The sequence below is a fragment of the Anser cygnoides genome, chromosome 5 (assembly GCF_040182565.1).
Source record: "Anser cygnoides isolate HZ-2024a breed goose chromosome 5, Taihu_goose_T2T_genome, whole genome shotgun sequence".
Lineage (NCBI taxonomy): Eukaryota > Metazoa > Chordata > Aves > Anseriformes > Anatidae > Anser > Anser cygnoides.
The window spans coordinates 57,527,890-57,555,477 of NC_089877.1; the positions used below are offsets into that span (position 1 = coordinate 57,527,890).

The 27,588-nt window shown below is 47.6% G+C and overlaps 1 protein-coding gene across 1 annotated transcript; it reads left to right on the top strand.

The window, feature by feature from the left end:
- The first annotated feature begins 7,044 nt into the window (after nucleotides 1-7,044).
- Nucleotides 7,045-27,444, top strand: LOC136786263 (inverted formin-2-like). Its single transcript, XM_066998423.1, has 5 exons — nucleotides 7,045-7,171; nucleotides 24,225-24,633; nucleotides 26,010-26,125; nucleotides 26,658-26,817; nucleotides 27,407-27,444. Exons 2-5 carry the CDS (start codon nucleotides 24,237-24,239, stop codon nucleotides 27,442-27,444), a joined length of 711 nt encoding a protein of 236 aa, XP_066854524.1. The 5' UTR covers nucleotides 7,045-7,171; nucleotides 24,225-24,236.
- The last annotated feature ends 144 nt before the right edge of the window (nucleotides 27,445-27,588 follow it).

Here is a 27,588-nt window from a genome sequence, read left to right on the forward strand (position 1 = left end):
TAGATTGTGTGATTGTTCCTTTCATATTTGAACCACTACTTTGACCACTACTTCAATCCTCTGTTATTCTTGTCTACCATTTTTTTCCAGGACAGTTTGAAGCATCCCTGCCTACACTTTCATAGCCCCATCCTGAAAGACTTGGCTGGTGAGTCCTCCAAAAAAATAGTCAATTTATAGAAGCACTACAGTGCCTCAGAGTAAGTGCTGATGGTAGTCAAGTGTTTATGTACTTAAAGGTGATGCAATGTACTGAGTCATATATGTCACCAGCTCTCCTGTTGAAACAGACCTCTGTGCTTGGCCTGAACGTTGAAATATACCAAAACTTTTAAGTTATTAGAGAACGTTTGTGTGTCATTATGCCATGTGATGTACATAGAAGACAAGTCATTCATGCCAAGCTCTGACAACTACCATTGCAAAAACTCTTGCTTAATGCCAATCAAAGGATTGAATATGATCAAAATGTCCAAGCAAAAAAAAAAATTCATCCAGTGAAACAACTGATGATTTGCAAGAGTCTCACTCTGATTGTTTTGTTCTCAGTTACATCCAGTTGTTTGAGCAAAGGCTCAGATGTTTACATTACAAACACACTGTGCCTTAAGCCAGCAATTTTCTGTGTTTCCAGTATAGCAACCCAAATTTTCTTTGCATTATAAGCGTAACCACAAAACAAACTGAGCAAACATGTTTTACATCCCTACAGAGCTTTGTTGACAACTTATCAAAAACTAATCTGCAGACCACACTGCCCTATGTACTTAAGCAGATGCTGCTGTTCTGTTGGAACATCTCAGGCATCCAAGGATGGGCTTTGGAAGTTGCATCTTCCCCCTTTTACACAGGGAAAAGAAGTGTAAAAGTTAGTCTCTAAATTTACTGTAGAATAGAGTTCAAGTTACCCGTGAAGACCAAGTTCTTCTTGGACTGCTTGTTTGTTGGTTATAAACAGCACAGGAATTCTGCCAAGGAATTTCCTACAGGGATAGGAAAGACAAGTTTGGAAACAATAAAGAATTTTCCTCTAAAATTATGCCTTTTTTTGTTGTTGTTTCATTGCTGCTGGGCTTGAAATTGAAACCCTTTTGCCTCAGTGGCTAGGTGGACAGCTTGGTCAGGAGAAGGCAGACACAAAATAAAAATTTCCTTGTGATCAGGATGGTAACAGGAAACAGCCTGACTGTATCTGCACACTGGATCCAACCATAGCCCCTTTTATTTACACCCAGGCATGATGTATGCATGTACAATAGCCAAATTAACAAATATTCCAAGCTATTGTTGCGTACAGATTATGGAGTCAGCCTTTGTTCTGCTGTGTGCACAAGCTTTGAAAGAGAGCCTTTGTAAAGGAAAATGGCCTGCTGTTTGTATCAGTTTCCCTCCCCAAAATGAATTCTGTATTTCTCCCAAAAACACACACTAGGCCTAAGTCTCCTTCTCACAAAGGGGCTCTGTCTATGTGCCTTTGCTTAGAACACAGATTTTATTTATCAAAACTGAGCATGAAATTCAGTACCATGTTGATACTTAACATACAGAACATGCTGCTTCCCAGAAAGCTAGGATAGTGGGAATAGTGAGGCCAGGGTTCCTTCTCCTTTAGGAACTGCCATGCCTTCCCCTGCCATGGTGCTTCCAGCCTTCCACTAGCTCAGGCAACCCAGCTAAGTCACTGCTAGCACCAAACTGTCCCTCACAACAACAACAAAAAAATCCCATGCCTTGCTCAAAACCAGAACAAAGACCTTTGAGGGAAGCAGTAAAACAGCCTTTTGCCAACATTACATTGAAGAATGGATAGTGAGACAGGCCCTGCAGATGGTGGAGGGCTACTTCCACCTATGCTGAGCAGGCTGGAAGAAAGCTCAGAGAAATAAGAGGAGTTGTACTGGGCCACACCAAACTTTCCATCCAACTAGCCCTGCATTTAGCCTCTGCAAGTAGGCAAACCAGATGCCTCACACTTGCTAGTCCTGTCTAAGTACAGCATATAATGATACCCACCCAAAATACCTCTCCAGCCTCCAGCATTTTGCCGCTTAGGGACTTCCAGAACCAAAGGTTGTATCTTAATAGTCCTCAGTCTGTTTTTCTTCTGTGAATTGGTCTTCAATGAGTTTTGACATCGACAACATCCTGCAGCAAGGCGTTTCACTGCTTAATGTTATGTTATGTGAAGAATCACCTCCAGTTGTCACCTGTCTTGAACGTCTCTTCTACTAGTTTTCTCTGAGATTCTGAACTCTTTTGCTTGAGAAGACACTAAATAACTGTATTGTGCTGTGCTGGATCCAGCCCAACATGTTGAGGCCAACCCTTTGCAAAAATCTTTTCCCAGAAACATAAAACTATTTTTGCCAAATCTGCAGCTCCAGTATTCTGGGGAGTGCAATGCAAAGAGACCAGAGCTGTGTCATTAATGTGGTAACTTGGCTATAATTGGCTGCTGTAACACACATTTTAAGGTAGATGGTCTTTCTCCCTATGGCTGCAGATTGTTCCACTGAAGGACCAACCACCTTCTGTCTCAACATGTACGAAGTACACTATGAATACAGTATGCAAAGGGAGAAAGGGAGCCACCGGTGAACCACAACAAAGACATGAGATGTAGGCTGATCCCGATATGTGATTACTGAGGAACAAGGAGGGAACCATAGGACAGGAGACCTATGGAAAAGCACCCCACCCCATGTGGTAAGAGCAGCTCTCCCAAAATGAGAGGGCAAAAAATGTGTATCACGGCCTTTCTTCATTCCTTCAGGCTACAGAAAGATTTGTAAGTAAAAGGAAAGGAGAATTTAGGACCAAAACCCTTAGTGGTCGCTGAAACTGGCTTCTGCTACTGCAGGCAACCCCCTCATCAATTGCTTTTCATACAGCAATGAAACTCCCTTTTAACTCAGCCTAGGATTTTTGGCCTTTCATCTCCTGACAGAAATATCACTTTTCTGACCATTAAAGAACCTCTTCCCATCTCCAGTGTAAATGTGTTCGTTTCTCATTAACACCCATTTGTTCTCGTGCCAGTGCAGTTCACAGGCTTGAACAGCTGGGGGGATTTTGTTCCTGCGTGGCACTGACACCTCTCCTGAAACGCTTTGAGATGATCACATCCCCTCTCAGCCCTCATTTTGTTACACTCTATCAGCCAAGGTCTTTTAATCTCATGCTGTAAAACACCACCGTCATTCCCCTTCTCAGCATTTGTTCCACTTTAAATTCCCCATTCTGGGACTTATCGAGAATTATCCACAGCATTTCAAAGGACGCTCCTAGCTGAGTTATTAGCAGCGAGAACCTGCACTCCAGCCAGCCAGACATAAAAGCAGAAGGCTTTCCTACCAGAGCAGGAAACATTTCCAAGCTCTGGCAAGCTGATAAATCTTCACGCAGCCTGGCCATGAGGTAGGGGCAGGGACACATCACCTGTACCCACAGTTTGGGTACAAACTGACAAATGGGCATCCCCCCAGCAAACAAGATACGTGGGTAAGCTGTCTGTGAATGTTCTCTCCTGAGTTTGTAACCGGTCCCTTGTCCAGGCAAGTGACAAAAAGTGGCTTTGCTGTACCTAAAGGAGCATCAGGCACCCTGCGTAAGGCAGATTTATAGGGCAGCCAGAGCGCTGAATCAGTACAAAATGGTGACCTGCTAGCCCATGCTTTGAGGAGATCAGTGTGCCTGAATACATCAGCACCAGGACTACGGTGCTTTAAAAATCCCATTAATCAGAAAACACGTTCATTAATCCCATATAATGCACTAAGCTGAGATCACATGTGTTATGTGGAAGTCGGGTGGTGAGGAGAAGGAAGTTTTAGCCTCTTCTTTAACTGCAGTTCACCTCTGTTCTGGAAGCTTTTAGCCTCTTTGATATCACGTTTGAGATGCGATCACTGTTGCTGTGGAAATAAACATGATGGCACATAAAGAAAAAAAAATGCTATCAAGTGGGGACGAGGCAATGGGAGCAAATGAGCCCTTATGAAACAAAGGGCTCTCTCATTCTCCAAGCACCACGTCTAACAAAACAAAATATCAGGCAGAGTGACTGAAAACACCTTAGAAAAATTGACTGTGCTTAGCTGCGTTATATAATGGGACATCATCAGATCGTTATCTAAATTACACAATCTGAGGCATTTCACCCATTCTGTGTTTCTAGGCTTCCTAAATGTTCTTTTTTTTAATCTTCCTCCCATTACAACCTCTGAAAATGTGTGCCTAAATCCTCGTGTATGTATGCACCGTTATTGACTTACCAACGCTAGATTGCTCCCCAGTCTCCTTACTTAATCTCCTGTGGCTCTGGGAACACTAAAACACAAAGATTATTGTGTGCTTGATATTGCAGATAATATCGTTATCTTTGAGGCTCGAAACTCTCCTGGGGCCCCTCCCTCAGGAAAATTCAACCACTGCTACCGCTTTGCAACTCCAAACCAGCAAGCACTTTTCTTCTGCGTTGTGACCTTCGCTGTAAGCATTGCAAAGGGCTGGAGCGAAGGAACAAAAAGATCCAAAAACCCTTCTGTGCAGCACATGCTCTTAACCTCGACTGCTGCTGGAAATGAGTTCTGCTTTCATCCAAGCAGGGACAAACACAAAAACAGCTCTTGTCATGAGACCTTGGGACGACAATTCCTGCAGCTGTGCAGTAATGACATTCTCGGCATGGCAGATCTCTATCTAAACCCCAGCTAATTGTTAGGAAGAGGAATGTCTGCACAAACATTCATGTCTCACATGCATTCCTGAGCTCTTCTGCAATCCTGCTTTCATATCAGAAGCCCCAAATGTTTCAGCACTTCTGAGGGGCAGGGCACTAAGTAAAATACCAGGAAGATGATGTGGATCCTAGAACAGTAGGAAGAAACAGATCAAGAGAAAGATAAAAAAAAAAATAAAAAATAAATTTTAAAAAAATCATGCAAATGTTAATGAAGATAATGCAAACACAGAGCAGTAAAGGCTATGAGCTATTGGGCAGTACTTTGCTCCACTGAAGAAACAAATTTTTAAGAGCTCAGTCCAGCAAGGGCAACAATCCCCCTGAGCCTTCCAGCTGCAGCGGCATTTCCCTTGATCCTTTCAATCCTTTTCAATCCAGCAAAAAGCTGTGGGATGGAGAAACGAGGGGAGCCCCACTGCGGGGGCACCAAGCCAGGGCTGCCCTCCCTGCCAGGACCAGGTGCGTGCCATCAGCTCTTTCACCCAAAGCAAAGGAGAAAAAAAAAAAAAAAACAGCCAGCTGGGGATTAGAAGGGAACAAGTGGCTTATGGTCATGGAGCAGCTTTGGCGTAACCAAAGGGGAACTTGGTTCATGCGGTGGACGTTGCATGTTTGGGTTATAGTTGGCAGCAATAGGACCAAATGGAAGCAGCAATACAAATAGATATACAACAGCACCTTTGCTGCTCACACCTTCTCCAAGCAGGTGATGAGGAGCCCAGGGAAAGCTCAGCTTGCTTTTCGAGGTTTCAAGGAGCAAAGCACACTGCAGGCACAGGTCCCGCATCCCCGCAGCCACGCCACATCTGCACCCCCGGACACACATGCACAGTGTGGCTTTATCCCAACAAAGGAGCATTTGTGTGCCTGCTGCTCGCCCCCGCGCTCATATCTGCTTCGGTCAAAAGGGATTGTGGTGGAAACAAGGGGCATTTCCACAGAATTTCGTTTTCTCTCCTTCTCTTGTCTTTGCTCTTCACTTCTAGGTGACGGTGAGAGGCTCCACAGCCCAGTGGTTATAATTTATCATCCGTAATCAATTTTTAGTGCCATGAACATTGTCCCCCCGTGCTCAGACAAGGAAGCATGACTGCCAAGTGTCAAGCGTGAGAGCGAGGATGAGTAAAGTGGTGACGCATGGAGGAAGGGGAACAATCTCCCTTGTCTTTTATCCACCCTGGGTACAAGGCCATGGTGAGCAGCACGTCTCCTGCATACAGCACAGAGGCTTCCCTGCTGCCTCCCATGCGGCCAACCCTGCTCATGTGCCAGGGCAGCCCTGGGTGGGACAGGGAACAGAGGCAAAGGAAAAGAAAAGCGGGCTTGAGCATGAAAGATTTGGCTTCCCTGTGCCTCTTCACACACCGAAGTAACAAAAACATGCAGAGAAGGGAAATCAGATGAAGCAAAAACAACAACAGCAGCAAAAGACGCCGAGTATTTCCTAAACAACAAATAGATCTTTCAAAATCAGGTTTATATCCTCAGAGAGAGATTGCAGGGGACGCATCCATTTTTCTTGCCACATAGATTTGTACAACAAATTATTTACCCATCTGGGTATTGCATAAGACACCGGTTAGAAACATTTCTTTTGAGTAAAAGAATAACTGAGGAGCCGTGCCGGTTAGCTGCCATCCCTGACAGACGCCGTCTTCTCCCGTCTCTCTCCTCTCTTGCTAGAAACAAAGCAGTGTTTTACGAGCAACCGGTAAAATCTCAGGTCTCATTTTCCAATTTGAAGCCTCCGAGATGCTCATCGCTGTGTTCCTACCCTGTAACTACCCTCCAGTCTCCCGTAATTGCACTCAGTGGCGTGATGCTGGGCTCTCAGCTCACAGCAGCCCCTGCAAAAACACTTTAGCAGGATTTCCACGTTAGCTCTCCCCCTCCCCTGATTTTTCCTGCTGGTTTTTCTCTCCGGACAGCCAAGCCCAGCACAGAGGCTGGGCTCATGTTGTCTGAGTGTAGACCACAGATTGCACAGGAGTCACGGGAGGGGACAGCACCCCGACCCGCAACGGCAAACAAACTTTTCCACCAAGCTCTCCCCACCTGGCTGCTAACAGGAGGCTTAGCTCCACCGTTTCGCCCCTCTACCCCTACAGCCGAACCCCTCTGTAATAAGTAACCCCCCCATCCCCTCTTTCCACCCAACCCTTGCAGAGCCCATCAGTGGCACGGACCGGGGACGCGCACCCCCTGCCCGAGGGGCCCCCTCTCCCCCCAAAAACCCCAACCCCTCCTGAGGCTGGGCTGGGCTCGGGGGGGAGGATGCTCAGAGCTCAAAAACTTCCCCACCAGGGCCGGACCCTCCTTTTCCCTTCCCTTCCCCACCGCCCCCGCCCCGCCCCGGAACGGGGCGCGGCAGGCTCGGGCGGGCAGAGCCCGGAGGCTGCGGGCTCCGCCGGAGGCTCCGCGGCCGCGGTGAGGCCGGGGGAAGGCGGGGGGGAGGCTGCGGAGGCTGCCGGGGGAGGCGGGGGGGGGGGACACGCGTGGGCGCCGCTGCGGGCTGCGGGTGCGACAGGGCGGCGGGCAGGTGGGATGCGGGATGAGGGATGCGGGATGCGGGGTATGGGATGCGGGACACCGTGGGACGGGGTGGGGGGGGGGTGGAAAGAGGGATGGGGGGGTCCGGCTGGTGGAGGGGTGGGGGGCTGCGGGTTCGCCCTGCTGGGAGCTGCCGGCCGAGCGTGGAGGGTTTTTATTTTTGCAGCCGTCTCCCGGTTTTGGATGAGCTGTCCCGAGTCCTCCCCGGTTTTCTTGCGTGCTCCTCCCGTCCCTCATCCCTCCCCCCCCCCCCCCTTTTTTTTTTGCTCGGTGGCTCCGCGGTGATGGAGGGGCTTCTGGCGACATCAGTGCCGGGGGCTGAATTCCAGGGGGGCTTGGGGCCGGGGGAGGAGGGCTCGGGTGCACCGATCCTGCCCAAGCGCCCCAAAACTGGTGGTCGTGACCCCCCCCTCCCCGCACCAGGCGTTGCCTTCCTCAGATTCCTCAGGCTGGAGAATTTCTCCGAGTAAACACCCTGCAGGCTGCGAAACGCACCCAGGCAGCCTGCAAGGAAACTTCTGGCCTAAGTCAGCGAAAGAGACAAGTTGGAGTCAGCAGAGCTGCAGGAAGGTTGCTCTTGTCCTACTGAACTTGCTCGGGATTTAGGGCGGCTGGCCAGAAATCCCATTTCTCCCCCAGCCACTTCAGCTTGGTTTTTCCGCTCGGCGGCTGCCAAAGTTGAGGTGGCGGAGGGGAGTTGCCGGCAGCTATGAGCCCTTGTAATTTTTTGTGTGTGTGCTGTTATAAGTTAATAATCCCGCTCTAGGCTGCTGGCCAAGAATTTTTGCTTCAAAAATGCAAGCAACGTACGAGACCCATTGTGTAAAAAGATCATCTGAATGTGGGACAGGAAGGGACCTGGCAGGTCAGCAAATCTGCACTCTGAACGATATTACGCCTTCTTGCACGCTGCCGTAATTCATTTGTCCCCCGTCTCCCGAGAAGGGGAAGTTTCAGAACTTGACGAACATATATTATACAATTTCTTCCAATATCCATCCTTCTCTAACTTCATATTTGCGCTCTGGTTGTTCGCTTCTTTCTCTCTTGTTCTCATTTTTCTTCATACCCATGTAGAAACAGTAGTTGCTTGCTTTGCTCTCTGCTGCGCAATGCCAAACAGGCCAGAACTTGCCGTCTGTTTTCGTAAAGCAGGCTCCAGCTCCTGCTGATCCCCAGCAGTCCTGTGCCACACGTCTGCTCGCCGGCTGCCCCATGGTTGAGCAGAGCTGTGGGGTCTGTCGGGTGCCTCTCCTGCTTTGACTCCTCACCGAGAAATAGACCCCTCACCTGGTAGGCGTTGCAATAAAACTCCTCCTCGGGCTTTTACTGTCTTGTGATGGGAGTGGGAAACTGGGTGTTTCCTCCCTAGGTGCCCACCCGACCTCTGTTCTCTGCTGTCAGAGCTGATTTTACCCTGCCCTCCCATTAATCCCACTTTTACGGCACATCCCCATGCTCTGTGCTGGCACAGTTTCCTCCCAGCTTTCTCGCTTGCTTCTTCCTGTGGAAGTGTCACGAAAGGAGATGTGGGGTGGGACGGGGTCTCCCTCACTCCCAGTAGTGACCCCACCAAACTCGGACTGATCCCTTGATCCATGTGAGTAGTTGTCCTCTCCTTTTAGATCTGTACCCTATTTATTACAAATTTTCATCCTCTGTGGCTTGCCTCCCATTTCACTGTGAGCTGTGCAGCAAGCGCCTGTTCTTCAGCGGTGCTGAAAGCTGAACTCTACCCCTTTTTGTGTACCAGATATGCCTGGTAGATTTCTCGAAGCGACCGAGTAGAAAATTGTCCTTATCAAAGCAAACTAAGTTGCATTTTGTCCCTCTTTCCCCACCATTTACTTCTATGTCTTCAATTATTTTTTTTCCTGCAGTGATTATTCCATTGACGAGGGGTTTTTAATCCCACCATTGTACCGTAACCAGCCACAAGTAGAAGATGGGAGTAACTGGGCAGTGGGTGGCAACACAATGCAGTGATAAGGCAGTGAACAATATTTGTAGAGCTGAAGCAGCTGGGGGAACTTCAGTCAAACTCCAGGCTCGTATCGGAGCTCAGATTTAACTCCCAGTCGAATATCCTTGCTCTTAGTGTTTGCAATAATGTCTATCAATAATGATTCAGAGAAAGCAGCACCCACTGAATCAACAAAGTCAACTTGTAGGATCATGCAGCGGCTCGGAACAAACCCAGCTCTGCTCAGTGCAAAATGCTGTAGCGGGTAGATGCAAACACATCATAAGGAGTTATCCCTGTTCATATCCCTGTGTTAACATTGTGTGTTGCTTTTTATCTAACTAGGTGAAAATGAGCCGAGTATTTAGCAGGAGCTCGGTACAGCCTTGCACCACGATGCCCCGCGTGCAGGAGGGAGGCTCCCCAGTAATGCTCAGCGCGTCCGTGTGAGAGTGACTAGGCGCTTCGGACCTAATACGTTATAATCCTTTCGGCGTTATCTACCAAGATTGTTCCAGTTTCTCAGCATTGCACGTGCAGCAGTGGGAGAGAAAGTACTGCAACAGAGCAGGCAAGCAGTTCCCTATTTCTTTACACTGAAAGATCTTCAGCCCCAGGCTGTCAACCAAGATGCTAAGACCGAATTGGGAGAAGGAAGAAAATTAGGTCAGATTTTGAGCTTTGGCTTTGTCCAAAGCTTTGGCTTTGTTTTGTTAGCAACAGAGGGCGGTGTCTTGCAAATAGGGCTGCTGCGAGCCTAGGTGCGGGGTCATTACGTTTGTGCCACTTCTCAGTAAGGATCTTGGTCGAGGCCGCGTATCACCTGGTTCTCTTTTCCTAGGAAAAAAATCACCAGTGAGCAACAGACGAGCCTTATAATTGCTACCAGATGTCGTCAGTGGCAGACAAGGAGCTGATTTTGTGGAACTGAATGTAGAAACAAATAGGCAGAGGGTGTGTGGAATTCATGAGCCACTGAGTCATAGCCTGCGATGTGCAGGAGTTGCTGCAGTTAAAAGTAAGTGTTTGTACAGTGTGGCAGGTGAATGTTTGCTGCAGTTTTGTCAACACAACCTTTCACATCTGCAGCAAGCTTCGAGAGAGGGTCCCTGTTAAGCAGCGTGATGATTTTTTCTATTTGATGTAACCAGCCAGTGTGATTCATGGATTCAGCTGTTTCTAGTAGTTTGATACCTGTGCTGACATTTCAAAGTGCCGGAAATACTGAAGCCACAGATCAATGAAAATCTTAAGCAAGCAATAATGTTTGCAAAAGGCTCTGAGCATTTTCAAGGTGCTCTGGAAAACCTCCTGAGCTGATAAAGGAGACCTGGCAAAGCCAGCAGGAGGACTGAGACTCAGTGGATGGAATTTTAGTCCCAGAATTGGAGTCACTCAGCTGATTCCAAAATGTTTTAAGTACCCTAAAAGTAACATCTCACTTCAGAAGGGACTTTGTTCAGGTGCTGTGTCCAATGAAAAAAATAAAGGGAGATGAATAACTGCCAAATCTTGTTGGGAGGGTGCAATGTTCAACTTGGTATGGTTATAGTAGGTGTCACAAGGTGGTGCTATTTTGCATTGACATCCCATTTCTTTTTCTTGCCATGACCATTATTTTGCCTTGGCTGAGGTGTAAGTGGTACTAATTTGGGGAAATGCTTAAAGACGGAGGGATGATTTGCTCTTTGCAGTACTGCTCCGTTAGAGCTGGTTGTGCAGGTGTCCTTGGTCAATCCTTCGTGCTAGGAGGACTTTCCCAAAAGGGGCACAAGAGAAACTCCAATCGATACATTGCATAACTGCTCGCAGCACCCCCACGGCTTCAGTGGCACTGATTTCTCCCCACATCCAACATCCAAAGCCTTCTGTCGCCTCTGCTGTCTTGAACTGATGCTGAATGCTGAAATCAAAGCAGGACGCTGCTGATGGCCACCTTGGTGCCACGTGGCTCGCCACGCTTCCAGCTGGGAGAGCTGAGTCACGTTTTAACGAGCAGGGACAGCAGGGGAATTTGGAGCGCGCTGGGATAGCTCCAGGAAAGTGTGGGAAAGGAGGCACCGTGAAACCATAAAACCTCTAAATTTAGTTCTTGTTTAAAATGGAAAACATTTACGATTTTAACTGTGTGTGAGTCCGACGCAGCAGGGGGTGAGGCGCCTGTCCTCCCAGCCCCGGGGCAGCTCGGAGGGTCGTGGGGTCTGTTCCCTGCCCAGCTCCGTGGCAGGGACATGCCCTGTTCCAGGGCACACAGCAAGCAAGTCCCCAGCCAGCAGCAGGGATGCAGGCAGGGATGCTGCAGCAGCCCCACTTCCCCTGCCCGAGGCGGTGGAAGAGGACGGCATCGTTTATCTATTTACTTTCAGCTTTGGTCACTAGGTCTGTTTGTGGTGACACAGCTATGGAATAGCTGTTACCCTCCACGATGTCAGTTAAATCGCATTATTTTTAATAAGGCAGCTATCTCTGTGCTGCTTCTGCTGTGCTGGTTTCTTCTATCTGGCAACTGTCTGCGTCTCATCATCCTGCTTTTCCGTTAAGTCATCGCGCCGCGTTTGCTGCAAGCAGCGAGCGAAGCGTTAGCGTTATCTTCTGATGGAAGCCCTGGGTGGAAACAGAAGTCCCCACAGCATGAGGTCGCTGCTTTTTGGGAACGATAGTTTTCCTCCCGCATCCCTCCCAGAACCCAAGCCATGGTGGATCAGCTCCTTTCCCACCGCCTGGCCCAGCTCAAGGTGTTTCACCCGAGTAAAAGGATGGTCCTCGCTGTGAAAGAGCTCGTGATGAGGGGCAGCAGCAGCTGCCATGCACGGGATGGGGTCACTCTGGGGTTTTGCCCCCTTTGCCCAGCACAGCTGTGAGTCCTGCCGCCGCTGCAGTGCCGGAGTGTGTAACCCTTCCTCCTGCCCCGGGAGGTGGCTGCGATCTTCTTTGTGTGCCTCTGGCTCAGGAAGGGCTGGTTCATTCCCTGAAGGAGATTAATCACTTCTGCTATTAAAAAACAAAAAAAAAATCCTTTAGAGTTGGTCAGCTTAACTTTCAAACTTCCAGCCACGTGCACGTTGCAGAAAAGCAAACATATGCCTAGCCCGAGCAAAAAAGTTTGCATGGAAAAAGCAAATGGGGGTTGCAGAATTTACCCAGCAGCGGGCTCTGCAACTTATAAAGTGTTCGTGAGTATGTCTCGTTCTTGACTTTTGTGACAAACAGTGCAAAGTTGAGCCTGCCATGAAGGTGAGCTGGGGAGCAAATATTTCTATTCCCTGCTGTGTTTTAATGACTTGTTTCCCCTCTGTTTTATATCACAGCGATGTGGCACTCAGCTCCCCGAGTAGCCTGCACCCGAAGCCTGGCCGAGCTGCTGGGCTGCTTCCTCTGCCGGCTGCTTCCCAGCCTGCTTGGCTCTGTGTGCTGTTTATGCACAGTAGTTCCAAATTTCAGAACAAGCTGTCCAATATTCGTGAGTTATTTTGTGTTTATCCAGTCCTGAGGCATCTTTCAGAAGCCTGGGGATAAATTCTGGTTTTTGTGTTTTTTTTTTTTATAATTCCCATTACTGGAAACGCACTGAAACTAAACAACCAATACCAGGCCCTAAATGTGGCCTCTGTTTAGCTGGGAGAAAGGTTGGAGAAAGGACTATCACAAAGCTGAACTGTTTTACAAGCCTATGATTCCCAAACCTCTGTTCTGATAATACTTGTAAGCAAGTGCTGGAGCGAGCCATATGTGTAGAGATGAATCACATATAAAATTATATCCCAATATTAGTTTTATATTTAGTTACAAGATAAATACAGTGATTTTTCTCTTGAAAGTCAGTGACAGCCCCGTTCTCAGCTGATGTGAAGCAGTGCAGCTCCTTGGACTATGCAAACTCAAGGGTGTGACTGAACCACTGATTTCTTTGCAAAGAAAAAAAATATCAACACTTGTTTCTGAAGTGTTTCAAGTTATTGGATGAGAAAAACTGAAAGATATGAAAATGTTAACACAAGATATCCTGCATTTATGTTAAGACTGGTTATGTTATTATGTTAAAATACATGGTGGGGCCATTTTGTCCCCAGCATGAGGATATCTCATTGTAAACCTCCGGGTGGTTGGAGCATATTAAAATCCCTTCACGTTAATTATAAGACTGTGGGTTAGAATTAGGCTGAGTTTTTAGGAGTGACAGCATTAGTTCCTCAGCCGATGCTGTAGCAAAGCAAAGGGTTAAGCCACTCAGTGTGCTGGGATTACTGTATTATAAAAGAGGGACATCGAACTTTTTCACTCAGCAGTGGAGAAAATAGTCTGAAGGCATCTTTGGAGTGGATTAGTTTTGAAATACTGCTAAGCCAGTCCTCTGTTCTCTGCAAGAATTTATTTTAAATGCCTCAGACGCTTAACTTTTTGAATTAACAATCAAGCCTGTTCTCTGGTTGCTCTTAGTAACGTTCAGAGTCGTACCAGCTCCCAGCCAAGTATCTGGGTCCAATCTTCCTAATGTGTGCGATAAGCACTTCGCCTGTGCCATTAGGAATCCTGGCTACCACCAGCCTTATCTGAACAACAGCGTTCAGGATGTTTGCTCTCAGGCTGTTCGCTCAGTAATGGTTCATCAGCAGTTGCAATGGAAAAGCTAATCTCGATAGGAGGGAGTTGGGTTTGCAGCCTGTTTGGGGAGCAGCTGGAAAAATGCTGCCTCCTTCTGCTGTCCCTGTAGCTTTCTTTGTCAGGGCTGTCCTCAAACCTTGCCGTAGCTTTTTGGCTTAGCAGTACGTGCAGCCTTCTGCATCTAACCCTTTCCTCTGTGGACTTCTTGCTTTATACCAGCTCTTATGGAAGAGCTATTCCCTGCCTGAAGACCTTCTTCCTCATGCGAGTACACCTCCTGGCACTGTGCAATGCAGGTATGCAAGATAAATAAACTGAATAGAGAGCCAGTGAGAGCACATACGTCCATTAGAGAGCCATGCGTGAGGTTGTACCCTTTGCTCTGGGTAGAACTGCTGATGCAGGGCTTTTTGGTGGGGGGGGATTTTTAAGTTTTGTGTTTTTTTTCCAGAAAATGTTGTCATCTCCTGTCCAGTGAAAGCAGAGAGTTCCTAGCTGTTCATGGTGCTTCCCTAGCTGGAAGCACCCTCCCCAAAACAGGATTTTTTTTTATAGAAACTTCCTACCAAAAGAGCTGTGGGTTTAATGCTTTAGATGTTTAAAGCAGATCTACCCCCATTAAATACAAAGTTCCAGGAAATATGCAAGTGCTAGCAGGAGCAGCGTCTTTTATTTTCATTATCCAAAGCATCCATCAGATAGAGACTACTTCAAAAGGCCTTTGTTTTTTTCTCTCCCCTAGCATCAACTTCAGTGAATGTATATAGCAGAAAGGCAGTCAGAGGTCTGTGACAAGAGGGCTGGGAAGTGTCAGAAACTTCTATAGGTAAATCTCCTCCCAGTCTCTGATGAGAGAAATTAAACAAGCAGAAGAGCCAACAGTCAGCTTTGCAGCTCCCCATGATTTGCTGAGGGTGCTGAGATGTCCTTGCTCCCAAAGGAGGAAGAAAAGCCCTGGATTTACCAGGGAAGAGCGTCTCTCCCACCCCATCTGCTCCCCACAGGTCTTCTGGACCTTCCTGCCTGCCCCATGGCACAGGGGCATTGTGCATAGGACAGACACTTCCTTTCCCTGTGGGCAGGGGGAAGATTGGGCTCTCCTCCTAAATTTGTATGTCCTCACATGGCCAGACCCCCTTACATGCACTTTCAGTGCTTTGACGTCAGTCGCTCTGGTTGCTTAACCCACAGTTCTGTTCTCAGATGAGTGAAGGACTGTTGAAGAAGTCCGGATAATTTAACCTGGCACCCTAGCTTTTCTCTGGAGACCCCATAACCACATGCTCACTCACCTGCCTTCACTGGCTCCACAGGGGCTGCAGTACCCAACGAGCAGTGGAGGTGAATATTGCACCGTGACTGCTGACTGTGTGGGCAGTTAGTGATTTCCTAGTGGATTATAAGCTCCAGCCGGGATCACCTAAAAGGAACCATCGCAGCAGACCTCCAGAAATGAGCTGCGCACCCAGCTTCCAAAAATCCTTGAAACAACTTCTGAGAAAAGCTGCTGGCACAGGAACTGGTTTGTCGCATGAGCATGGAGCAGTGAGAAGACACCGGTTGCTATAACGAGGAATAATCAACTTCTAAGGAGCAAATGAGTTATTTTAATTTCTATTTAATTGGATTCCTGGGTTTCATGGACCCATTGTGCGAGCAGAGGAGCCCTTGAAGATGCCCTCGTCTCCTTGTGACGCATAAGCTGGAAGCAGGAGCCACCATCCAAACCTGCTCATTTTTCTCATCTGTTCATGTGCTGGGAGGCCTGCAGAGAGACATTGCAGCCTTGGAGCTGTTTTTATGCTTTTTAGTCTGATTTCACTGCTTCTGCTCTTTTTTTTTTTCTTTTTTTTTTTTCTTTTTTTTTAAATGTGGGATGATGCAGCCTTTCCAAGAACACAAACATTTCTGGTGTATCTCACAGATCTTGGGTTCAGATAAAACCTGATGAGAGCTGATAGCCCTTTAAATTCCTTCCACTTGTTGCCAGAACTGGAATTTGCAACGTCAACAATCCTTTCTTTGTAGCATTTTTTTTCTCTTGATTCTCTTATTTCTCCCCAGACGTGCTCCAAGAACCAGGTCAGCAACTGATCTTCTGAGGCCTTGGGCATTATACTTCAGGAGTGCACAGCAAAGTGAAATTCGTTTGCTGATGTAAAATACACCATAAATGAAAGTTTACCTCAGATCGTAGTGCTTTCTACAATAGGATGGAGAACTGTGCGGTCATTTCCCTCAGCACTGAATTGTTATGGTGAAAATCATACCCCTCTCTACAAGGACATGGAGGTCCTAGGGCATGTCCAGAGAAAGGCTGCGAAGCTGGTGAAGGGCCTGGACCACAAGTCCTGTGAGGAGCAGCTGAGGGAACTGGGGGTTGTTTAGCCTGGAGAAGAGGAGGCTCAGGGGAGACCTTACTGCTCTTTGCAACTACCTGAAAGGAAGCTGTGGGGAGCTGGGGGTTGGCCTCTTCTCCCAAGCACCAAGTGATAAGACAAGGGGAAATGGCCTTAAGTTGCACAGTGGGAGGTTTGGTTTGGATACTAGTAGAAATTTCTTCACTGAAAGGGTTGTGAAGTGTTGGAACAGGCTGCCCAGGGAAATGGTTGAGTCACTGTCCCTGTAGGTCTTCAGAAAACGTGTAGATTGGTGCTTGGTTTGATGGTGGGCTTGGCAGTGCTAGGTTAACGGTTGGACCAGCTGATCTCAGAGGTCTGTTGCAACCTAAATGATTTTATGATTCTATCATTATAAAACTGCCTTAGTTAGAAAGCACAGGGGTAAATCCCTCTCTTAAAAGCTAGCTGAATTTGGGCCAAAGGACAAGCGGATCAGGGTATTTCTGGTGCAGCCAGAACTGGTGGAACAGTGCTCCTGTACTCAAGTGTTGAGTTTCCCCATTAAGGCAGCAAACTTCTTACTGCAGGCTCCAGCTTGTGATTTATTCAGGTTGGAGGCCTTGTGGAGCAACAAAAAACAGCATTTGAGGTCTAACGGCTGTCACGAGCCAGGTAGGAGGCCTCTGCCAACATGGGCCATGTTGAAATATTCACAATTCGATAATAGCTGACTTTGAGTTAGCACCTCCCGAGAGGACGAATGGAGCCATTTCACAGCCGTGGCGCACAAGCTAGTCTCCCTGTGAAAACCCAACCAGAAAAGCAGAAAGATGTTTTCTGTTAAAAGGAGCTTTTAAAATCCTCACAGCCTTCTTGGCCCCTAAAAAACAGGCTGGGATGAGGTGCAGGGGGACCCAGGGGTGCCCAGGATTCCCGAAATCACACCCCTGCCATGGGGACCCCTTGTTTGCTGTGGTGCCCCTCTCTGAGCTGCTGACCTAAGCGTGCAGCCCTGTCTGAGACATCGCCCTTGTTTTAAGCAATCCTGGCCCTGCCAGCATTTCAAACAGCTTAAAAACCTTGCAGTTTAAAGCCCCGGTGCTACAAGAACTTGAAGCCAAATAAAACAGTCGGGCTGAGGCAAGGTGCCGCCCCCACACTCTCCATCCCACCCTAGCCAACTTTCTTCCTCTTTTTTAGTTTTCTTGCCTTTTTTGTTCTTTTCTTTTTTGCTCCGTTTCCTTTGCCAGATCATTTCCCTGCTCTGAGTCACCCCACATCAGGGCTGCTTTGTTAAGAGCCCGGGGACTGCGGCCACTGACAGATAGATGCATGAGCCTCCCACCTTCCCATACGTACTGCCCTAGCAGTGGCCAGCACAGGGTGAATGAAGTGGGTGACAAATGACATGCAAATGCCTTCCCTGGTGGCTACAGAAAAATTATTTGCTTGCACCGTTCAGAAGACTGGTGTTTGCATATTATTAAACGCTGACATCCTGTTGAACTTCTTGTAGCATAAGATTTGCAGACAGTGACTCGTTCAGGGATTTGGACTTTATTGACTGAGGGCTGCTTGGCAGAGAAGGAGAAAATGAGCTGGATTGGGAAGTGAGCGCTCGCACGGCTATTTGGAGAGGATTCTTCTGTGCGAGGGAGACGGGAGAATAATTTGGCTTCAGCTCCAAGGTAGGGATTCATTTTTTCTGTCCTCTTGGCTTCCTGTGGAGGTGTTTAGGAAAAAAAAAAAAAAAAAAGGCAATAAAAGAAGCTTTTTGGCTCTTGTAGTATCTGTTTGCGTGACAGCTTCCCACTGCGAGGGAACTGTGAGAATCTTAGAAAGTTACTACCGCGCTTTCCATGTTGCTGGGTAACAGTTTCTGTTTCTCACGTGACCCCCCCCAAATCATCCTCATAAATTGCATCCGAAAATGCCAAACGATGCTGGCACCGCGGCTGCGGGGGTGCATGGAGGTGCTGCCCCTGCCAGAGTGAGTGCGCTGGAGCAGGCAGCCGCAGACCTGTGGTACATCCTGTTAGGGTTTCTGTGGGACCTGGACCGCAGTCAGGATGCTGTGAGGAAGCCCCATAGGAGCGGGATACAGTATTTGCAGCCCCATTAGCTAGTGGCGGTACCGTGCCGTGGTTTTTACCCAGCACAGGTGGGAGCTGACATCTTCTGTGTGTGGGATGAGTGCTGGCTAACACGTGGCAGCACTCTGACCCTAAATCTGCGGGTCCTCCAAGGGCCTGTGATACCATGCGAGGATGCTGCAGGGCTCTCATCTGCCACGGAAATCTTTTTAAATCGGTTTGGCTGATAGGGGAGACTCGCATGTTGCTTCTGGCCATGTTTTCTCGGTGGCAGCGGTCATTTCTGATGTGAGGGTCTGACTTATGCGTCAATTTCATTTAAACCTGGCTTACCGGGTTAGGGAAAATCCTTTATCAAGTGTCTTCACGCAGTGTTACCGTTGTAACTAAGAGTGTTTTTAAACCCATTTAAAGCTAAGCTAGAACAACCTTTAAATATAAATAAGGCTTTAGATCACACTGAAGATCCTAACATAAACATCCTTGAGCATCTCTCTTTAGCTTGATTTGTATGTGGTTCCTGCAGCAGCCTAATGATTTATTTACTTGTTTGTTTACTGGGGAGGAAAAAGGCACAGGTGATTATTTTTACCGGTGTAGTTAATCCTTGTTTAACCCCACCACTGCCAAAACATTCTGAATGGACAGGTTTACCACTTGTACGAGATATCACACGATATCGTACCTTAAATTTGCCCAGGAGAGAGAGGCTGCACTGACACACAGCATCCTAATGTTGGTGGGTGAGAGTGAATGAGTACAACACGCTCTTTCTATGTGCAAGAATAAGCTGTGCTGGCATAAAACATACACATTTGTACCAGTATGGACCCAGTCCTTTTTGTCTATGCTCTGAAATCCATCTCTGGGTCTTTGTTGATGGAAAAAGCCACTGCAGTTGTGGTGCCACCTCCAGCCAGTGTGTGGCTGGCCCCACTCCTGCCCGTTAACTTCTTCAGTAGGGCAGAGCAGGACTGGGTACTTATTCCAAACCCTCTTCATTATTTTTATCATAAATCACTCATTCTTGCCTCTGATACAGCTGCGGATAAAGAATGCATAGGTCTGAAGGCAGCTGAGGCCACTCTGTCTTTTTCTTGCCATAAACAGCAGGGGGTGGTTGGAGTGCCCAGCCTGGGTCTCACTGAGCTTTGCTGTGCTGGGTTGGGCAAACCTTGCCTCTGTCTGTTTGCCACCACAATGCTTAACATGAGCTCCCTCGGTTCCTACCGACAGCAGTGGGCTCACACGAGGGTCAGATTGGTGTCTAAAATGGAGTTGCCCCCCAGTTTGGGTGTGTGGGAGGGTGATCTCATTAATCTGAGTGTACCGAGCTGTTCAGACACTGCACAGGAAAACACAACAGTGGAAATGAAAGCAAGAGGAGAGGAGGAACGAACCCTTCAGGTTTTCTGAAGTGTTTTTGGAAAGCGCAAAGCCCAGGATGTTGTTTCTTTTTAGTGACTGAGCAGTCTGACATGTTGCAAAATACAAAGGCTCTGCACATTCCCAGCAGCAGAGTGAAAACTGGAAGTACCCAGAAGCAAAACCTATCATTAGCAGGCAGCCAAGCAGATCAGCCTTCCCAGTGCCAGGAACAGGCACAGAAGGGAGGGAGGGGCTGAGCAGCCCTAAAAGAGCTTTTCTTAGGGGCCGAGGGTTTGCAGCAGCAGCCTCATTGAGAGAAGTGAAGGGCTGCAAGGCAACGAGGCAGTACATGGGGTCGGGGTGGCTCAACCCTCCTCGAAGAGCAGCAGGCAGCTGCTGACCCTCCTTGTGTCCCTCAGTCCAGCAGCATGGGCACTGGGTCTGCTGCCAAAAAATCGGTGGCTTTGACCGTAATTTTTGTCCCTTTCTTTTTCATCCAGTTATACAGAGCTGCCCAAAGAAATTCCCCTTTTCACGTCTCCCAGGTCCTTGCTGTGATCCACGTCACCCTGGAGGCATGTAATAATTGAGACGGAAAGCTGTGCTGTGCAGCTCTGTGCTCTGCAACTTCAAAGGATGGAGAAAGTATTGACGTGCCCTGATTTATACCCTACAGATGTCATCTCCCTAAGAGCTGCTTTTACTCCGAGGAAAGAGGGGAACATGATGCTGCAGGGAAGCATCTGATTCAAAAAAGAAAGGAGGAGGAAAGTTTAAAAGTCTGGGTTGGATGGGTGCAGAGAGCATTGCAGCTTTGCAAACCCAATGATCCAGACAGCACCATGAACCACAGCGCTGCTGTGCCCGGGTGCAAGAGGACGAGCATTTCTCATGTCCTTATGTTTCACAAAGGAGTCTCTCTAAATTTGGCTGCTTGGGAGTATTTTTGCAGTCCTATTTCTCCAGGTGCCATTCCCCACCAGGCCTAACCATCCTTGGAGGATGAGGAGCAAGATCAGGAGGGTGTTGCATGTATCCCAGTGGCTGTTGTGAACAGTGGCTCTCCCCGCTGCAGGAAGCACAGGTTCAGCATCAGGACGTGTCCGAGGGAGCAGCACCCAGCACCTTTGCTCAGGATGTAGCTGGGGAGGGCTTGGGTGCTGCAAGCACTGTCAGACGCAGGCTGGGCGCATCGCTTCCACCACTGCATCCTCCCCTGCAGCCTCGGCAGCAGAACAAAAAGTTCCTTGTGCCCTTCTGTAGGCAGGAGGCAAGGTGTATTCGTCGTATTCAGGTCTAGCCCTTGTCTCTTTTGTTAGGGGGCTTTCCTTTCCTCAGCCAGCACAATCTAAATTGCCTCCCCGACACAGCCAAATAGATGCTCTCCATTTTAATCTCTTATCTGGCTCACTCTGCTGTGATCACCTACCGGCTAATAAGCTCCTGTGGTCAGAGATAAAAGGTGAAACCAGCAGCCCTTTAAGGATGTAGCTGAGCGGCGTCGCAACACTGTGCTTCGTGGAAAACAAGGAAAGATGCTGCATTCATAATATATCACTCATATCTCTGTTTGTAAACAGATTTATCACACCATCTGCAGAGTTGTGCTGCGGTCTCCATATTTATTTCCTTTCCATTTATATAGTACAGCTCCTATTTATTTTATTCACTTTTTGTGGTTACATACATGAGCAGTCTTTTTTTTTTTCTTCCCCACAAAAAAGAGTGCGCTCTCTGTGGGAGAGCATATTTAATCAACCAAATTTGTTCAGCTTAGTGCATACCAACACAAGCCATTACTGTTTCGACATTCACCTGCCTGGGTTTGTTTCTCATCTTTTCACATCTGTATGGAGCAGGTGGGGAGGAAAGGATAATTTAAAACAAATCCACTGGTAAACAGGATGCTCTGTCGGTATTTCCTGTCTCCTATTGCAGTGGTTTAGCTTAATTTTCAAAAATCAGCTAAGCTTAAGGTCAATAATCCTATTATAATCTCTCTGACTTCCTTTAACTGATACTATATATAAAGATGTATTTGTCCAACCGGAAGAAAAAAGCCAGCCCGCTACGTTATCTGGTTTGATAAGAAAGGTTTAGTCATATGCAAATAAAAAGGTGATTTACTGAGTGTAACAAGAAGTCACCAAAAGAGAGAGGGAGCTTGCAGTCGGCAGCCACTCCTGCAGCCCCTTGTTTCAGCAGCACCGGGCAGGAGCATGGGGCTCCTCTGTGCCCCCACGGGGGGCTTCAGGGGGCTCTTCTGTGCCCCCATGGGATTTAGGGCAGCTGTGAAACCGGCTTCTGTGCTTGGTGCTCACTTCCACTTCAGGGAGAGCAAAGGGCCTGGGCTCCAGGAGAGCCAGGAGGAGGGACAGGTCCCAGCCAGTGCATCAGGGCGGTGATGGTGCCAAAAGCGTGGGCTCAGCCCCTGGTGTCAGTGCTTGGTTTTGCGCTAATTCCCTGCACAGGAATAAAAACCTCCAGGACTTCCAGTTACCTGTGTCAGCAGGAGGCCAAGGGATCTGGGATCTGGGGGAACCCTCTGAAGGAGGGTTGTGGGCAGGATGAGCTGTGCTGCACCCCGTGCGGATTCTCCTCAGGTCCAGCCTTGGCCAGCAGACACTGGAAGAAGACCCCTGGGCTCGATGCAAAACACAGGGCAGGGTTTGACCACAACTCCTTAGGAGCACCTCTGCAGCATGGGACCATAGCTCTGCTGTGGCCAGAGGTGTGGGATGCTGCCGCAAAGCCCGGGCTGTGACCATGGGGCTGGACACTTTTGCTTCCCTCCTTCTGGGCAGGGAGGATTTCTGGTCTGTGCATTGTGCCCAGCTCAAATTCCTGAGCTCGGGTACAGAGGAGCAGCTGGGGGTGACTAACTCCAGTGAGACTTTTGCCAAGAGTAGGTTCCGAGTTGCAGGCACTGATGACAAATCTTAGAAACTCTAGCCTATACTTTGGCAGGAAGGTTTTTGTTTGTTTGTTTTTGTTTTATGGCCCTTTTTATTACTTCTTAGCTGAACAGTGTGTTCTCAGAGGGTATATTTGCAACTTCACTTTTTTCGATCATGACCATCACCAGCTGGGCACTTGGCCAAGAACTTCTTTCCCCTCTGCAAAAGGGTTTCTCCAGAGCTCTCTAGAAGTTTGTTAGGATTTTCTGTGACCATACACAGCTAACTATCACCCCTCTGACCCTTACTCAACACAGCTTTTAATGCTGTGATTTGAGTGCCCCTGCCAAAAAGTCCCACCCCTCACCTTGCCCTGGGGGAACTGTTTGAGATACCTTCAATATCCCATCCCACCACGCTTGGTATCCATCCCAAAGGCGGGTTTAGGCCCATAATATCATGCCCTCAATGCCTACTGCAAATTAGTAAGCAAACTGTTTGGCAGGAGGGCTAGAAGCCCTTGTGCTGGAGTTGGTGATGGAAGGCAAGATTTTCCTATCATCCTTTCAATCCACCAGGTGCTGGGTTTGGGAGGCCAAACAGCCACCAGGTTATTTTGATCTCCGTGCAGGCTCAGCAGCCCATCAGCAGAGATGCTGATGACATGGCAAAGGGAGGAGGTAGTGTTGATGGCTGGCTTCAGGGCACAGAGGCTAACCCCAGGTTTGTCCTCTTTCTGTGGGTTCTCTCTGGGAGCAATTGATCCTTAAAATGATTGCACTCATTGTATAACTAACGAAAATCATTGCATATCTGAAAAATGAGGACCCTGCCTCAAACATAAAGTTGGGCGTCAAGGGTTCATTTGGCTTGGCTTTGGTAGTTCTCTGTGCTGAATCAGCTCCTCACCCTCCTTGCTGCTAACGGCGTGGCTGAGACAGACCACAGGAGATGGACCTTGAAAAGATGTGCCATATCTCCTAAAAGATACGCTGCTGTTTTAATAGCCTCCTGCTGCAGTCCCTCTGCGTGCAACCTGTTGGGCTCGCACATTATCACACACAAGCACCACATTTTGCAAACATATTTGCTATTACAGCAGACAGGAAGAGATTAAGTGAGTGCTATAAAATGAACCTCTGCATCATTCAAAAGAAACAAAAGCAAAAAATAACAGGGTAATCGGATGCTGTTATGAGCAGGATATGCTCAAAATGGCTTCTACATCCCATTACAAATACTTAGAAACTGCAGTCTTTCCACTGCAGTGAGATTTTTAAGTGGTTTAATGGACATAAGGAGTTCAGAGCTGATAATGCCACTTCCAACCTTATCCTTTCACTGCATGAAAATAGGTAGTAGCTATTGACTGGTGTAAATTGGCTACTTTTAAAGCTGTATTTGCTGGCTTAGATGTGCTAAGAGTCTCTTTACAGAGTTTTCAGGGCCTGAATGTAATGTGTGTTTTTAAGGAGGGGATATATTTAGTTTCTTCAACAGAGGACTGGTTCCAGTGTGTGCCTGGCATGCTGGAGAGCTGGTCAAGGAGCAGGACCTTCTGTGGCTATGCTTAATGTCCTGAGCCCTAGGAGAAAAAACAGGGCTGCCAGAGAGTGGTGGGCAGTCTAAATAAACCTCTCACTTTGTCTTTTCTTTCCCTTTCAGGACAAGCTGTTCATGATGTCAATCAAAAAGGAAGGTGCCCACAAGAAATGGGCTGCCCTGAAGGAGAAACTCGGGCCCCAGGAGACCGACCAGTCAGAGGCCAACCTGGAAAATGCAGAGCCGGAGCTGTGCATCCGTCTCCTGCAAATGCCGTCAGTGGTGAACTACTCCGGGCTGAAGAAGCGGCTGGAGAACAGCGACGATGCTTGGATGGTCCAGTTCCTGGAGCTGTGTGGGCTGGACCTCCTCCTGGAGGCCCTGGACAGGCTGTCTGGGAGAGGGGTGGCCAGGATTTCCGACGCTTTGCTTCAGCTCACCTGCATTAACTGTGTGCGAGCGGTCATGAACTCCCACAAAGGCATTGAGTACATCGTGAGCAATGAGGGCTACGTCAGAAAACTCTTCCAAGGTGGGGAAACGTCTTCCTGCTTCACCCATCACACGCAGTGTGGAGGGGCTTTGCTGGTGCTTGTCCTCCTGTCCTGCGCCAGGCTTCTTGGCAGTTGTTGATTGCATCTGATGAGTGAAAGAGATCGTTTTCCTCTTTAAAATAAGACTGCTCTGAAGTGACATTACCATTGCCAATCAATGTCATTTAGCTGGGCTCGTTTCCACACCAATGTCCTCATAGCGCATTAAAAGGTGGGGATAAACTCTGCCTTAGCTGTACATGGGCATGAGAAGTCCACAACCCAGCTTCTCAGCAGACATTTGCTATTTTAGTCTTTGCGAAGCCCAAGAGTAGGAGAGCCATAAAAAGGGCTTGGAGACTTGTAGCTTGTAGAGAGGAGGGAGGGTGGAATGGTTTAGACTCAGAAAGCCCATTCTCCATGCTGCTTAGTCTTTTCCTTCTAGGAAGTGTCAGATAACACCACTTGCTTTCTCCTGCCATTCACTTGGCTCGTCGTTAGGTCAGAAACTCATCGGGGCATCTCCTAGGACTTGCTTATAGAGCACTTAATGATGGTGGGGCTGGGAAGATAACTTCTGTGCTGCTCCGCGGAGCTGAGATCACAGCTGCGTCTGGAAACCTTTATTAATAGCTCTTCCAAATGCATTTAATCTGAAAGCTGGCTTGCTCCCCTCTACAGTTTTAAAGTCCTCTTTCTTTCCCTCAGCCCTGTATTTTCTTAACCAATGTGAAATACAGAACTGGCATTTTTGTACTGTGCAAGGCAGGGGGACACCCTGGGCTTTTCAGCAGTCTAGCATCTTTGTGCACTAGAAAGGAAAATAAAATAATCTAATCCACTCCCTCCCAGCTCCCAGGACTCACAGAGAGAGAGTAAAGGAAGAAAGGGGAATACAAGAGGACTGGTGAGAACAATTGGTTTATTTGATATGCAGATTGGGCGCTTCTGCACTAAAGATAAGACTCATTAATTGGGGAAAATGGTTCATCTACTGTTCTAGAAAACACCCATAACTGAAAATTGGAAATAAAATGTGTGACTGCAAGTGCTGAGATCTTGGCTGCTGTTTTAGCACTTCCACTGGCACTTGGAGGAAGTGAACAGCTACAAGGAACACCAAAATGACAATAGGGTACTTGAACTAGCATTTACTGTTCCAGCTAGAGGTTACTACTACATACTGCTATTGAGATCAGACATCTGTAAATTGGGATATTTTTCTTCCCGTCTTCCATCTATTGGCTGTATTCCTTCAGTCTTTTTTCTACCACTGGCCACAAGCCACATAGCAGAAGACAGTGAGATTCAGAATACTACCGTGCTATTATAAAGCTTTTTTTGTTTTGTGTTTTGTTTTTTTTTTTTCCTCCAGCACTTGACACAACTAATGTCATGGTGAAAAAGCAAGTATTTGAGCTCCTGGCTGCACTGTGCATTTACTCATCAGATGGCCACACTTTGGCTTTGGATGCCCTGGACCATTACAAGGCAAGTCTTGAGCTGCAGCAGGAGGTACTCTGCCCTGCTCTGACCCATGCAGGCAGATCCATGTACCGCAGAAAAGGGCTGGGAATGAACGTCATTTTGCATCATTTTGGTAAGAGAGGCAGGGATTCATGAGGTGAAATCTGGAGGAATTTTGGCCTGATCCCCAGAAGACCACAGGGCTTCTCTGTGACTTCTCTCTGGGCAGATGACTTCCAACACAAAGCTCTTTTTCAGCACAAAAAAAGCACTACCAGATTAGCAATTAGATAGTGCCACATCCATCAGTTTCACTGGCCACAAGTCCAGTGAGCAAAAAGCATAACAGGATGCAGGAGGAGTTTCACAGACTTCCTTCTCTGACCTTACCCTGCTCAGTGATGGGAGTGCTGCTTTTACCTATATCTTCCTGTCTTATACTCAGCAGTGTAAGTTGAGAGAGGTTTTAAGATGCTAATTCTATTTGAGAGCCTACATTAAAGAGACGGACGTTTCTGAACTGTCTGAGCAGAAATGTTGCTTGTGTTATTAACAGAGTGTGAAGAACCAGCAGTATCGATTCAGTGTCATAATGAATGAGCTCTCCAACACGGATAATGTGCCGTACATGGTGACACTGCTGAGTGCTATCAATGCCATCATACTGGGGAAAGAAGACCTAAGAACAAGAACACAAATACGAAATGAGTTCATAGGTAAGGATATTTGTTGCGCCAAGTTTTTCCAGAAAAAAAAATAGTTGCTAAGCACAGGGCAGTTTTATGGCTTTATTTTCAGGTGATCCATAAGGTGATTAAAGAGGGCTGGGAAGGAAAACTGCAAATATTAAAGCCAGACTTTTCTTTTTTGCCTGTCTATTCTCTCTTCCCTTCAGCAACCTTTCTTTAGTCAGATTTATTTAACTTTCCTGTTCTTCCATAGCTCATAAAGTGTGCACATCTGAGCTGGTGAGCCTAAGCTCCATGTCCCTATGTGGAGAGAAAGGGACGTTGGACCACACAGTTCATCTGACTTACTTTAGACATTTGATTTAGAGTGAGATAACTGTGTCCCAGAAGTGCCTGTGTCCCTCTGTAACTCTGGCTCGCTCAGCTGCAGACGTGTGTGCTGCAGGCCTCTTCATTTGTTGAATGAACCTACCTGCTTTGACAGATCCATCTGAAGATATTTTCACTTTTTATCACTGCAGAAAGTGCTTATGAGAATAAAGTTATATAAAGTTCATAATAGATCGGCGCCAAGTAGGTCATAATGCTAATATATATGTATTTTTTGTTCTCCCAGGGCTTCAGCTGTTGGATATTTTAGACAAGCTAAGGTAAGGATCACTGCTTAAATTTTCTTTTACAAATGAGCTTTACAGTAACATAGCTATGTTAACTGTGAAGCGTACCCGGGTGGAGTGGACCACACTGGTGTGCACCCATTACATGGGAACAGAGACATTAGGCCAGTGTTAATGCTCT